This window comes from Coturnix japonica, chromosome 1, assembly GCF_001577835.2.
Source record: "Coturnix japonica isolate 7356 chromosome 1, Coturnix japonica 2.1, whole genome shotgun sequence".
Taxonomy (NCBI): Eukaryota; Metazoa; Chordata; class Aves; order Galliformes; family Phasianidae; genus Coturnix; species Coturnix japonica.
This window is the reverse complement of record NC_029516.1, coordinates 158,444,968-158,457,734: the sequence shown is the minus strand read 5'-3', so window position 1 is coordinate 158,457,734 and position 12,767 is coordinate 158,444,968. Positions and strand designations below refer to the sequence as shown.

The 12,767-nt window shown below is 44.7% G+C and overlaps 1 protein-coding gene across 1 annotated transcript; it reads right to left on the bottom strand.

Moving 5' to 3' along the window:
- Window positions 1-209: 209 nt before the first annotated feature.
- AMER2 (APC membrane recruitment protein 2) lies at window positions 210-10,562 on the bottom strand. The gene is made up of 2 exons (XM_015852099.2): window positions 9,297-10,562; window positions 210-9,122 (listed from the first exon to the last, which is right to left on the bottom strand). The coding sequence occupies exons 1-2, from the start codon at window positions 10,117-10,119 to the stop codon at window positions 8,251-8,253; spliced, it is 1,695 nt and encodes a 564-aa protein (XP_015707585.1). The 5' UTR covers window positions 10,120-10,562; the 3' UTR covers window positions 210-8,250.
- Window positions 10,563-12,767: the final 2,205 nt, after the last annotated feature.

Below are 12,767 nucleotides of genomic sequence, written 5' to 3'. Positions count from 1 at the left end.
ATCTAGTTATTTTGTGATCTTATTAGTAAAAGTGCTACAGGCATTTCTACGTTAAAATGAAAGTGCATATATGCGTGAGTACCCTCTTTGTGCCATTCTGGGGACATCACTCCCTGATGTCTTGCTTTCAAATGCCTCGTATTTTCCAGTGCACTGAGCAGATCAACTCTATCTGTAATTCAAACATCAAAAAGTAACCTCCACGTTCATCAATGAAAAGTGACAACCGATTTTATTAACCGTATTCATTATAACACGTAGTATGACAGTGGGAATGCTTTTCACTGTAAGGTTTTTGAATGGAAAAGTGCAGTTAGTCTGAGTTCCTTACATTCATTAGAAGCAAGACTACTGAAACCATCAACATTTACAATGACACGTAAGCAAACACCAGAACCAGTGCCAATAAATACGCAGGGTACCAAAATAAATATTTACAGAATTAAAAATAAAACAAACACTGATTAGTATATCCTCGTGAACTGACAGGGAAGAAAGTAATCTATTGCTATCAGTTAAGTTTCCCATATGTTAAAAATACAGTGATTTAAGGAGACACGTATTCATCAAAGTTTGCAGAGGTGGAAAGGAGAAGATACGCTTAACAATCTGGTGCAGAACCACCCCCTGGAGTGTTCTGATCTTTCACTCTGAAAAAGCTGGTGCACAGCCTTGTCAGATCATTGGCAAACTGTTTAGATAAGAGCAGGGAGGTCTGGCTTTCCTCGCTCCTTATCTTGAATCAGTCACATGCTACCTTGCTGGGGGTGGTCAACAAAAAATACAGGGGAAAACTGTAATAAGCAACGATTTGTCAGCTATAACACGTCAAGTAAAAACAGATGAAGTGATTTCTAACAGGACACATCTGTCCCTTTCAGCACGTAGGAAGCCCCAGGAGCATCAGTTTGTCAGATGCAGTGTGGAGCAGTCCCTGCTATGTTTTCCTCAGGCACACCGTGATATTTAAGCAGAGCTGAGTTGTGATAACAGACTGAGGACCTTCTCTATTGCCTGGACTTGCTGAATCTGCATTTTCCACCAACAACCTCTATATCACATCCTCCCTTTCAACAGAGCCACAAGCCACAACACCAGAGCTTTTCTGAGACAGACTGCTGTCAAACATAGCAAGAAGAATTCAGATGGGGCCAAACTATGGGATCTCTGCTCAGCCTTAATACCAACCAACACTGCTAACAGGGCCACTGATTTCAGTGGGAACACTGGTGGGCAGAGCTGCTGCACACCATCCCACAGCAGATCATTTACTTCAACTTTACATGAAGGCAACAACTTCAGTCTTGCTCCCTTTTGGAAAGCAGGATAACGTTACTTTTATCAGGCGCTGCAGAAAGGTATGTGCCCACTACCTAGAATCTGGGGCTGCCTCATCCCACTACAGTCCCTCCACAGCTTGTCCTTGGCCATAAGGGTGCCAGCAGCCCCCACTACTCTGCCAGGGCACAGATATTTGCACATCCCTGATGAAATGAGAACCAAACTTACCATGCAGTGGTCATCGGCTACAGAAGGTATAGAAGTGCCTAAGCTAAGTGCTTTGCTCCCCCAGCCCATTTGGTACAGGCAGGCTGGGTCAGACCCTCAGGTTTGCTGCTGTGAACTGAGAAACATCACCAGACGCATAGCTTTTATACTATACGGTCAGGCTTAATTCAAAGCAGAGGTAGCCAATGTTCTTTTATGAGCATATTATGTTCAAAGACCCCAGTACCTCTGCATAAAAAGCCCATGGAAGCAACCTGATACCAAAATAGTAACTGTTTTGATGCAGTATCATCCAAAACAGTAAGAATCTGTTCAATTTCTTACCATTCAATCTGTAGGCATTGCTTTCCTTTAAAACAGATCTAAGATGTTGCTATGAAACAATTAAAGGGAGGCATAATCAGTTGCCACACATACACACACACAAAAAAAAAAAAAGAAAAAGAAAACAAGAGCAAAGACGTCATAAACAGGGATTTTAGTGCTCTGGAAATGATCTGGTCCTGTTTTTGCCACCAGAAGTTAAATTAAGGAAGGCAATGATTGTGTTAACTGCAATTGTAACATGCTGAGCATTGGAGTTCTGTACAGAAGCGGCTGCTTGTTAAAATAGAAAAACAGTAGAAAGACGTGTCTTGCATTCAGATCAGTGGAAGTACAACTACACTAATATCAAAGACTGCACAGTCACCTGAATAATGTTCATCTTCTAAAAAAAGGAAGACTTATTTAAGAAACGCTTCCTATTTCCTACAGGATTAAGAGATTAAGAACCTTCTCCAGCTCTTACTGGAGTCAGTGGAAGCTTTGCCACAAAGTGGGCCTTAGAAACAGATTGTCAAACTGCTTTGGCAGATGCCACTTTTCTAGCTTTGTGGCCATACCTGCATTAGCTTCGACTTCAGAGCATCACTTGGATGCAACATTGCAGGCAAAGAAATCTTCCTTTAGCCATTGCTATAAGAATTCTTAACAGAACAGTTTTCTTTCCTTGCTCTGTGAAGGATAGAATCTTTCCTCCTCGCCAGTACACCTGTGGCTCTATTTATTTAAACATATACAGAAAGGAAAAAAGAAAAGCATCTCTTACGAAAGATAAAGAAAATCTGGTTCCAGCCTCCATAACAAACAGCCTCCAGGCTTTTCCACATGTGTGACATGCTTCCCTGCTAGATCTGATAAACTGTGCACAACAGAGAAGTGGAAGGATATACGCCACTCTGTGCGAAATATCACTCAACATCCTCACCCACGTGTATGAGATCACACAGCACATTTGAAGAATCTGTGCCACTTGTTCTGAAGGCAAATTCATTTTTTCCATACCGAGGAGTAAAGCCCTTTTGAAGATCACATTGGCAGCAGCTCCTCCTTCTGAGTGACGGAGGGCTAGGGCAAAAATCTCCATTTCCCAACCTAGGGCAGTATGGTTGAGTGAGAAAAAGAGACAGATGGGGCGTGGCTGGAGAAGTTGTTCCTAGGCAATAGGCTTGGATGGAGAAGCTCCCCAAGGCGGGAAGAGATTGAACAGCTTGCTTTTGCAGTAGTAAAGGCCCCCAGGTTGTGGCTTGAGTGGTTATAGCTCTTTGCATATGGCATATCCCTTCATATAAGGCAGGTTCTTCCATTTCCCTTTACAAGTAATGGACATAGAAAACACCAGATCCACACTGACCATTCCAACCGAGATGCTCACAAGGAAGACAAGATGTGAGCTAAAGATGATGTAAAAAATTTCCGCAAGTCAGACTAGAGATCAGCTGATCTCTGAAAGCAAGGAGTGGGACAGATTTGGATGCTTCCTGCTCACAGCAAACAGCATGTGAACCATCAGAAGGGAAACCCACATTGGAACGGAGGGATGCTGCATGGGGAGCAGTCCCAGGCTACCAAAGGATGAGTGGCAGCAGCTCTCAGATGAGTCAGTTGTTGTGCAGTTCTGCCAGTACAAATAGGGTTATGTCATCGTAATGAAAACAGAAACGAAGCAAAACAAACAAAAACAAAGCAGAAACCAAAACCAAAATAAAAAAGGGGAAAAGCCAAACGTAAAAAAGAAAATACTGCAGAAACTGTCACGTGTAAGCTCTGCCAAGAGTCAATTCCGCATCTTTAATTGTTGTCATATTTCTTTCCTGAGACAGAAGCCTCAGCCTTTCGTATTGATAACTATGAAAATCCATTTCCAGGCCACCTTGCTTGAAGTCCCCCATTATCGCTGTTAGATAACCATGTGCCTTATAAGTGGCTATTGTTACCGTGAACTGTCTGTACCATTATCTTGCTGAAAAGCCTTTTCTGAAAGTAGTCCATTAAAGCAAGCAAAAAAACAACCTCAGAGCACAGCCACGTAGCAGAATCAATGGCTCCCTTTGATCTGCAAGCTCGTTCAGCACTACAAATCTAAAAAACAACTAGGGATTGCTTTGCTAAGCAAAGCCTGTTAATTTGGCTCATCTGCACTGATAGCATCTTACTGAAAATGCCATCTGTATCAGATGTTTTGAAGACTTTGGTGCAAAATTCGCTTAGCTTAGATAAATAATTTAGCAAGAGATCCATGAAAAAATAATCAGTGAATTAATCTTCATAGTGTACATCTGTGCATGTAATTTTTAACATTCAGTCCTCTACTACCCTGAATAATGGTAAGGACGTTCACAGTGGATGAAGGAAGTGCTGGTGATTGATGGAGTAATAACGAACATAGATGCTTCTTATTCTAGTCATGTAGTTTCTTCTGAAATCTATGACGTGTGTTTGAGTCCTATTACTGGCAAGAGCAAAATGCATGTGCACTACAGGTAAAGTAAGAGCCTTTATGTCTGGGGCAGGCCACAAGTATATTCAGGCAACTCCTATCGTGTCAAAAGAAGTCCACAAAAACATCATTTCATGCTAAAAAAGGGAAATCTTTTGTGCTGATATATATAGGACAGGAATGTATACCACTGAAATCACAGTAGATAGCTAAAAACGCTACGCAATATATAGAAACAGCCTAAGAACATACAAAATCAGCAGTGACCTGGAAGTGCAAAGAGTATATAGAACTAATGCCAAGTTCTGGTCTATAAAATCCTTTATGAATGACATACAAGCTGGTAATTACAAAGCATCACTTGGACCACAAAACAACAAAGAAAACAAATAAACCAAAGTATTCTTTAAGAAAACGAAACAAATACAGAATTGGGAATGTTATCTTTGGGACTCAGAACATCACTTCTACCTCTTTACCTACTGAAGCCAAGGAAAATATATGCCTGAACACAGTAATATAAATAAGGATGCAAACCACCACAGAATGCCTCAGGACTATTACCTCCGTATGTCTCAGCCTTTAAATCCAGCAAGCCATTAACTGTTTGTTATTAGGCATCTTACAGTATTTTACAGGGATCTTTCCGGAATTAAACATAGGTGTAAAGAAAGCCTTTGAACTTCCTTTCAGTGATTGTTTTAGGCATTGTGCAGAGTTATACAAATATTTCCACCAGAACTGAAAGCCCTAGTAAATATTACGTTTTCAATTACCTTTTGAAATATTAACATAGATGGCTTAAAGACAAAAGCGAGTTTTATAAATACAAAGTTAATCCGAGCATTAAATTGTATCTTTACTCTCACACCACCATTACCCTGAATCAATGTCAGCGTGTCGCAATGATTCAAAACACTGACGCCCTACCACAGTTACTTTCCCATTTTCCTTTTAAGGATATGATTGTCCTTAAAATATGTACATAACAAGCAGCCAAATGAACAGCCAAGAGATCTACAGGATGTACTTACATGGGGACATGACAGAAATGACCAGAGAGCACCTGGCCTGGCAGGGGAGCACGGCTGTGCTCCCACCCCACGCCGGGCTCCAGCTCAGGGCTGCCCACACCACGGTCAGCACTGAGCAGGCAGCATGTAGGGGAAGGAGCGAAAACAGGGCAGAAAACAGAAGAGAGAGAAAATGAAGGGCAGCCAAAGCATTTTAATGATGATTCTTGTTAGTCAGTAGGTGAGAGGGAGCTAGTCTAGTGTTAGTCAATTGGTTTCTTGATACATACACGCCACAATGCAAACGAAATGAATACAATGAATAATTTGCCACAGACAAGTCCTGCAGAAATGGTAGCTGATACCTCCTAGTGATTCAAAGAAGCACCACTGACACTACCTGCAATCAGTGCCTCCAGTTCCGTGTATTACCCACATCCGCCGCATCCTCCCTCCCCTCGACTTCCAGCACCCTATGGCACCTCCCTGTACAATTTGTCCATCAAACATAATGGAGAATTACGATTTTTTAGCAGAGCTGTCATGCAAGGAAAGATATGCTCCTTATAGTCACATGAAAACAGAACAGAAAAAAGGATGTTAGGCTTAGGGCTGAACACTAGGATAACACTCCACGTTCTGTACATCCAACCTTTAGAGGGTATTTTAGCTTTAACTTCCTAAAATGCATAAGCAGAGTTAGGCCAAATGCAAACCTCTTTCTCAGGCAATTATCACCAGCGTGTTGTGAAACAGATTAGTGGTGCATCCCCTCAGTTTGCATGTAGGAGTGTGCATGCGTGGTCATGTTTGCACAGGTGTGAGTGTGCAGGGTGTATGTCTGCCCATGTGCATGTATGCCGCGAGGTGCACTCTGACTACGCATGCATATGTACAACGTGTCTGTGTGAGCAGGCATGTAGGAAACCACACACATATATGTTACAAAGGAGACATATAAAATTATCTTCTGTGAAGTGTATTAAGGTTCTTACTCAAACCATGAATACAGGGACTGAGCAGAAAAGAACAGTTTCTCCCTAGTCACTGGGGTGGTGCAGTTCAGTGTTGGGTCCTGCAGCAACTGCAGAGCCAGATGCCAATTCTCCTCTTGTGACCATAAGGTCATTACCTCAGTGAATCACGCATATAAGACACACTTATATGTTATTCCTGGCTTTTTATGGTTTACCTATAACCTTAATATCCTTCAAATGTATATCCTGTATATTTACTTTCCTTTTTTTCTTTCTTTTGGTTTAAGAGACAATAAAACCAACTGCTATACAAGATCAGACCCATTAGATTCACTTACTTGAATTTAGGATTCTCTGCATAATATAGATTTATATTCTTAAAATGTATATTATTTGTAAGATACACCGGAGCATATATTTTATATTAACTGCGGTCTGATGATTAAATACTTATATCAAAATATTTTGTAAATACATAATATTTGCTTTTAATCTTCAGTGATTTTTGGAGCTTTTTCAGTGTATCATAAAAATATGTCCTCAGGCACATTAAAACCCTAATAAATTCATTGGAAATGTTGTCACTGTCCACGTACAGTAGCCACTATTCAAAAACATCCGGGCCATCAACACATTTCTCATAAGATCCAAGTTCATCAGACCATTTTACGGACCATTAGCCCACCATATTTCTTTTCATCTCTTGAAGTAAAATTATTAGTAAGAATGAAAATAAAAAGCAACAAGAACCCAGACTTTCTTTAAATAGTCAAAAACTAATTTTATATATTTTAAAAAATAATAATTAAAAAACTCGTTTCTTTCCCGGGTTCCTTCTCTGTAAGGTTTAAGCCCAGAGCAACTTTGTCTAAACCCCTGAAAATAGAGGTTTGCGATGGCAATGCTGTCAGAAACTCTGCTCTGACATGGAATGTGCCACTCGAATTAAATCAGCACTTCAGACTTACTTAACTGGGGATGCATGAGCCCATACAAAACAGAGTTTTGCTCTAATTTAAGGTACTTACACAAAGTTCTATCATTTTAGAACTGTAAAATTATCTACCTATAAAAACTAACTTCTGTTTAAACTCTAGATAATACAGACAGGTGATTTCTTTCTATAAAAAAATTTGTATCATTGAGTAAATCTGCTAAAATATGTATATATTTACAAATGGCAAGCAAGTTATTGTATAAATGTGAACAGTGTGTATATATTGGCATTTAGTAAATTGTTTCCCTGAACCTGATTATATGCATTATTGGACAAGTATTGATGTAAACATCTGAACCTACGTCAGGTGTCTCTGTTACCCAATTACATCAGAGCAGATCAAAACGAACCAAACAGACGGACAAACAAAAACAGATTTTCCCGTTGGACAAATCCACCTAACTCCTCAATTAGCTTCAGCACACAAGTCAATCAAGTCTGCTGCTGAGCAGTGCTCTCATTCCTACATCGGGTGAAATACCTGTTAGGTTGTTTGTTTTTTGCTTGGTATTTTCCTCCAACATCTTGTAGACCAAACACTACTTTTGGCGCCAGGCACCCTCCCTCCACTCCTCCCCAGGAACAATTAAGAGATAAGTGTACTGGGGAACCTCTTATGTCGCTCCTTTAGTAACTCTTGATCACTTGAAGAACATGTGGCACTGCTTTGCATGAGGGAAGATACTCATTTAGGTTCATAATCCAAGTTCTGCTTCCACAAAGGCATGTAAAAATGAACCTCCCCAGTATTTAGTGCTGCAGAGAAAAGATACAAATGTAAAAAAAAAAAAAAAGAAAAAAAAGAGTGCTGGAAAAGTTGTCTTCTTGTATTTAGCCATACAGATTCCGAAGTGCAGGCCTATGTAATATAGTGAAATAAGCCTTTTAGGTTCCTTCCTTCAGGCAATGCAAAACAAACACATTATTCGTGGTCTCCTACGCAGATTTTCACACACTGTCTGCTGTCCATCTTTGTCTCCACCTCCTCTTCAATTACTTTTTGGCACTGTCCTGGTGTGTGGCAGTTTTCACCGTTGTCCCTGCTAAGCCCCTGTTACTGACTCGACGTACCAGTACTTTAGAGACAGGAATTTTTGTTCTGTGCATTTCACTTTTGGCCAGGTGATGGTGTGCAACGTGATGGCTGTTACTGGTATCTGTTCCATGGCTAGCAGGGTGAGATGCAAGGTGTTTAATGCTGATGGGTATTTTGGAGTCCTTCACTGTGCTTGAGGGCGTTTTCAGTGAGCATGTGGTCGTTACTGGAGATACTGGCTTGGAGCGTGGCATACAGGTGACCTCTTCCTCTGAAGGTCCTGGTGGGTTTTCATCAGGCTCAGCATAGAGGTCATAGAGCGCATCCCCGCTGTAGCTGTCCCTGGGAAGGGTCTCCTTCTGGATGCTCGTGGTGCTGTCTTCTTCGGGACCAGGGGTGGTGGAATCCCAGTAGCCCTCATCACTATTTGGGACACCTTCATGCTGTTCCTTCTCCCTGCCTTTCTGCTCCTCTTTGTTGTTGAGGTGAATGGGGATCTGATTGAGTCCACCACGTTTCACCACCACCCTGTTCTGGGCCCCTTCAGTACCTCGGCTGTCCTTCAGCCCCTCGGGTGTCTTTGTCCCTCCTCCGCCTCCTCCTCCTGTCTCTGTCTCCTCTGTCTGTGACAGCATATCCCAGAACTCTTGCAGGTAGGTATCATCCACCTGGTCCGGGCTGGCCATCTCCTCCCCTCCTCCTTGGTAGGCGACCATGGTGGGGTGCTTCTTGGAGGCGCCCATCTTGCTGGCCCCAGGGGTGCTCTTCTCGCAGCCTCCACTCCCGCCGCCCACATCCTCCTCCTGGTCCGCAATAATATCTCCGCAGCCTGTAAGAGAGTCAAAGCTTTTCAGTGAAGTCACGTCAGCAAACATCAAACAAATACGATCAATCGATTGTTCTGAGGGTGGATCAACAGAGGAAGGGTCAGGGGCGGCTGCCGTCTCTTGACCGCTATCACAGTGAGGTTCAACAAGGGGAATAGTCGTTATTGGAATGTCACCTGTTATGGCCGCATCCTTCGCAGTCCCAACCTCTCCAGCGCCCGGGTCCGGTCGTTCACCGCCGAGCTCCTCGAGTCGCCTTCCAGCAGCAGCAGGGTCCTCTCCAGGGGGAGTTTTGCCGTCCCGCGACTCCCCCCCTCCCAGCTCGGGCTCCTCGGCCGAGCCACCCGCATCTCCACCGCGTTTCTCCTGCTGCGATTCGAGACCGGCGTCTCCTGCGCCGTTCGGAGTTTCAGACAAAGGTTTCGGCGTCTCCTCTTTGATGCACTCCAAGCTGGCAGTCAGAGACCCCGGCATAATAAGACCGGACGGGATTTCCGAGGCTTCTCCCCTCTCCTCTTTGCCGTTTTTATCCTTTCTGTGCCATCTCATGCTGCTGAAGATTCCTTTCAGCCCCTTCTTTTGTCTGACGCCAGCCCGCTGCTCCGCGTTCTCCGCCGCCTTGCCGTTCTCCGGCCTCCCGTTCTTCCTCAGCAGGGAGAAGAAGCTGTGCGATTTGGCCACCGAGCTGCTGCCGGAGCCTCCGATGCCGCCTGCCGCCCTGCTCGGAGCATCATCCTTCCCCGGCGCTTCCCCGCCGCCCGCCTCCTCCTTCTTGCCGCTCTCCAACACGGCGTCGGCCAATCCATCGTGCGTCCTGCTCCGCACCATCCCCGTCTTGCTCGCGCCCTTCCCCTCCCCACCTTTGCTCCTCACCCCGAAGATGCTCGGCATGGTGCCCCCGGATTTCCTCCTCTTGAACAATTTGAAGGCGGTTTTGTTAATCTTCCCCGACGGCTGCTCGGCGGCCGGAGGCTCGGCACAGTCGCAGTGCGAGTCCATGTCTGCCGCCACCGCTCCCCGCCGCGGCCTTCTCCTCCTCCACCTTCTCCACCTCCTCCTCCTCCTCCTCTCCGCCGCCGCCCGGTGCCCGGTGTTCCCTCACTGACAGCCCCTCCGCCGCCGCCGCCGCTCCCGCCGCCTCCCGCCTATCTCCATGGCAACCCGGAGGGGGCTAAGCCGCTTTCCTCCTCCGTGGGCCTGCGCCAGGCCGCTGTCATCCACCCTCAATCAACCTGAGCCGCCGCAGCCACGCCGGCAGCGCCCCTTTCCTCCACCCCTCCCCATTAGGGCTTACATAACTTAACCCGTGTGGTCCTGCGCGGCTCTCGCCTCACGCGTCCCCCCGGTGGCGGCCGGGCGCTGAATGAAGCCCTCGTACCGCACAGCACCGTGTCCCTTTAATCCCCGCGGTGCCCGGGGCCACGTTTCCCCATCGCCGCTGTTTGGGGAGCTGAGGTTCTGAGGGATGGCAGCCTCCCTGCAAGGCTCAACCCACAGCCCCACATCCACCTCATGTGGTCACAGTCCCCACTCAAACTAAAAGTGGCCCTGCTAGGCAGGGGGGTTGGAACTACATGATCCTTGAGGTCCCTTCCAGCCCGGTTCATTCTGTGATTCTGTGATTTTGTAAAAGTGGAGGCATTTAGGTTTCATGTTAGGAAAAAGTTCTTTACTCAGAGGGCAGTGAGCTGTGGATGCCCCATTGCTGTAGGTGCTCGAAGCCAGGTTGGATGGGGTCCTGGGCAGCCTGAGCTGGTGGGTGGCAACCCTGCCCACAACAGAGCTGGATCTTGATGATCTGTAATGTCGTTTCCAACATAAACCATTTTGTGATTCTATGAAATTAATCTGGCCTGACGTGTTCTTCTGGAAGTGGCCCTGGGTGCCCTGCTCTGTTTCCTTGTCTTGGGCAGGGGTTGGACCAGCTAATCTCCAGAGGTCTCTGCCCATCTCAGCAATCCCTTGTCTGTGATTCAGGCTTCATGGCACTACTACCAAGGCACTACTGAGGCAGGGCAATTTTAATTTGGGAGCAGTGCACCACACCTGGCTGTGGGAGAGCTGCTTTCAGATGGAGCTGGTATAACCCACATAACCTGGTCATCCAATGATCACTGTACAGAGTTAGTCTGGGCCCCTCCAAACAGAAACAGTCCACTTGGTTTTTAAGCAGCTCTGAACATATTTGAGATCTACTAAAGAGATGTTACATGTCAACCCTTTGGCATGGGGCTAGGTTCTGGCCTCTTTGAAGTTAGTAAGTGGTTTTGCCACTGACTTCGCGGCTTGGAAGAATGAGCTGTATTTTCTCTTTTTAACATTATTGGACATTAATTGCACTTCCCCACTAGAGCAGGTAGTGAATGATTTATCCAGTGGTTTTAGCCCTTCTTCTCTTCATTTATTAAAAGTTCCATCTGCATTCACAATTGCTGCATGTTCAGTAAGAGCAATATGAGCACATAATTCAACATCCATGTTCCCCCTGCCTTCTGCAAGAGATAAAGGACAAATGAGACAAGACTGTGACTGGAAGAGGCTTGACTTACAGTGCACAACGTACACAGCATACATCTGCATAGCACCCAGAAGCCATGGAGGCAGTAGGTCACTTTGAGCCTCCATCAAACCCCATCCCCTGGGATGTTTCTGCTCTCTAGTCAAATGGATGAATCTTGATATTAAAAATTTAAAAAAAAAGAGAAAATACCAAATATTCTTGTGCAAATGCAAATACACATATCTCCTTTGAAAGACCGGTAGGACAAAACCTGGTCACATACCTTGTATAAAAGTGAGCAAAACATTTAATAAATAAGAGTTGGCCAGATGGCTGGACTTGGTGATTCTTTGCACTTTTTGTCCTTGTGTTTTGCTACATTTCACCAGTTCCTTACATTATATCAATTCTTCTTCAAACAGTGAGTCCAAAGGAGTGGGGTAGAGAGATAGAAAAGGATGAGGCCAGATGACTTAATGCTTCACAGCTGTGCAGGAACAGACAAGTTATTGTGCCCTCTTCTTTTTTTGTGTGTGTGAATATTTGCAGCCATGAGGGAAAGAGCGGACTTTTAGTTTTTTGTTTCAGTCAACTTAAAATCCGAGTGTTAATGGAAGAAAGTGACTTGGGATCAGTCTGAAATTCTCCAAGTATGAATTAGTGATAGAAGTGACAGCTCTCAAGCCATCCTTCCCCTTGTTTTGACAGAAGCCCCCAAGCTTTGTGGTGCATTGAGGTTGTCTCACGTGCTGAATGGGAGCACAGAAAGTTGTGTTGCAAGACTGAGGTGTCTGCAAGCCTGCAGGTGCAGGAATCTTTATCTTCCATCTTCTTTTCTAAGCAAATTCAGTGACTCCACAGAGCAACCTTCTCAATGTAGTACTCATAATATGCTCAGTTTTATGCCAGAGTTTACCCATTTCCTTCTGAATTTCCCTAGCATACATTGTTTTATTTTGTTTAGTATTCTCTACAGCTGTGTCTCTACCCTCATATATGTACTACAGTGCACGTATAATTAATGGGACTTCAAGTTACGATTTAAAACCGGTAGGTTCTCCTGAAGATGAGTAGGGAATCTGAATTGCAAAACATGAATCACAAGGCTCCAGCCAGCATGGTGCCTGCTTCTAGACCCAGACTGGAG

Excerpts from the sequence above, each read along its gene's own strand:
- AMER2 (XM_015852099.2), bottom strand. The coding sequence starts at position 10,119 with ATGGACTCGCACTGCGACTGTGCCGAGCCTCCGGCCGCCGAGCAGCCG. Across the intron at positions 9,123-9,296 it reads GAAGGATGCGGCCATAACAG|GCTGCGGAGATATTATTGCG; the intron begins GTGACATTCCAA and ends ACTCTCTTACAG.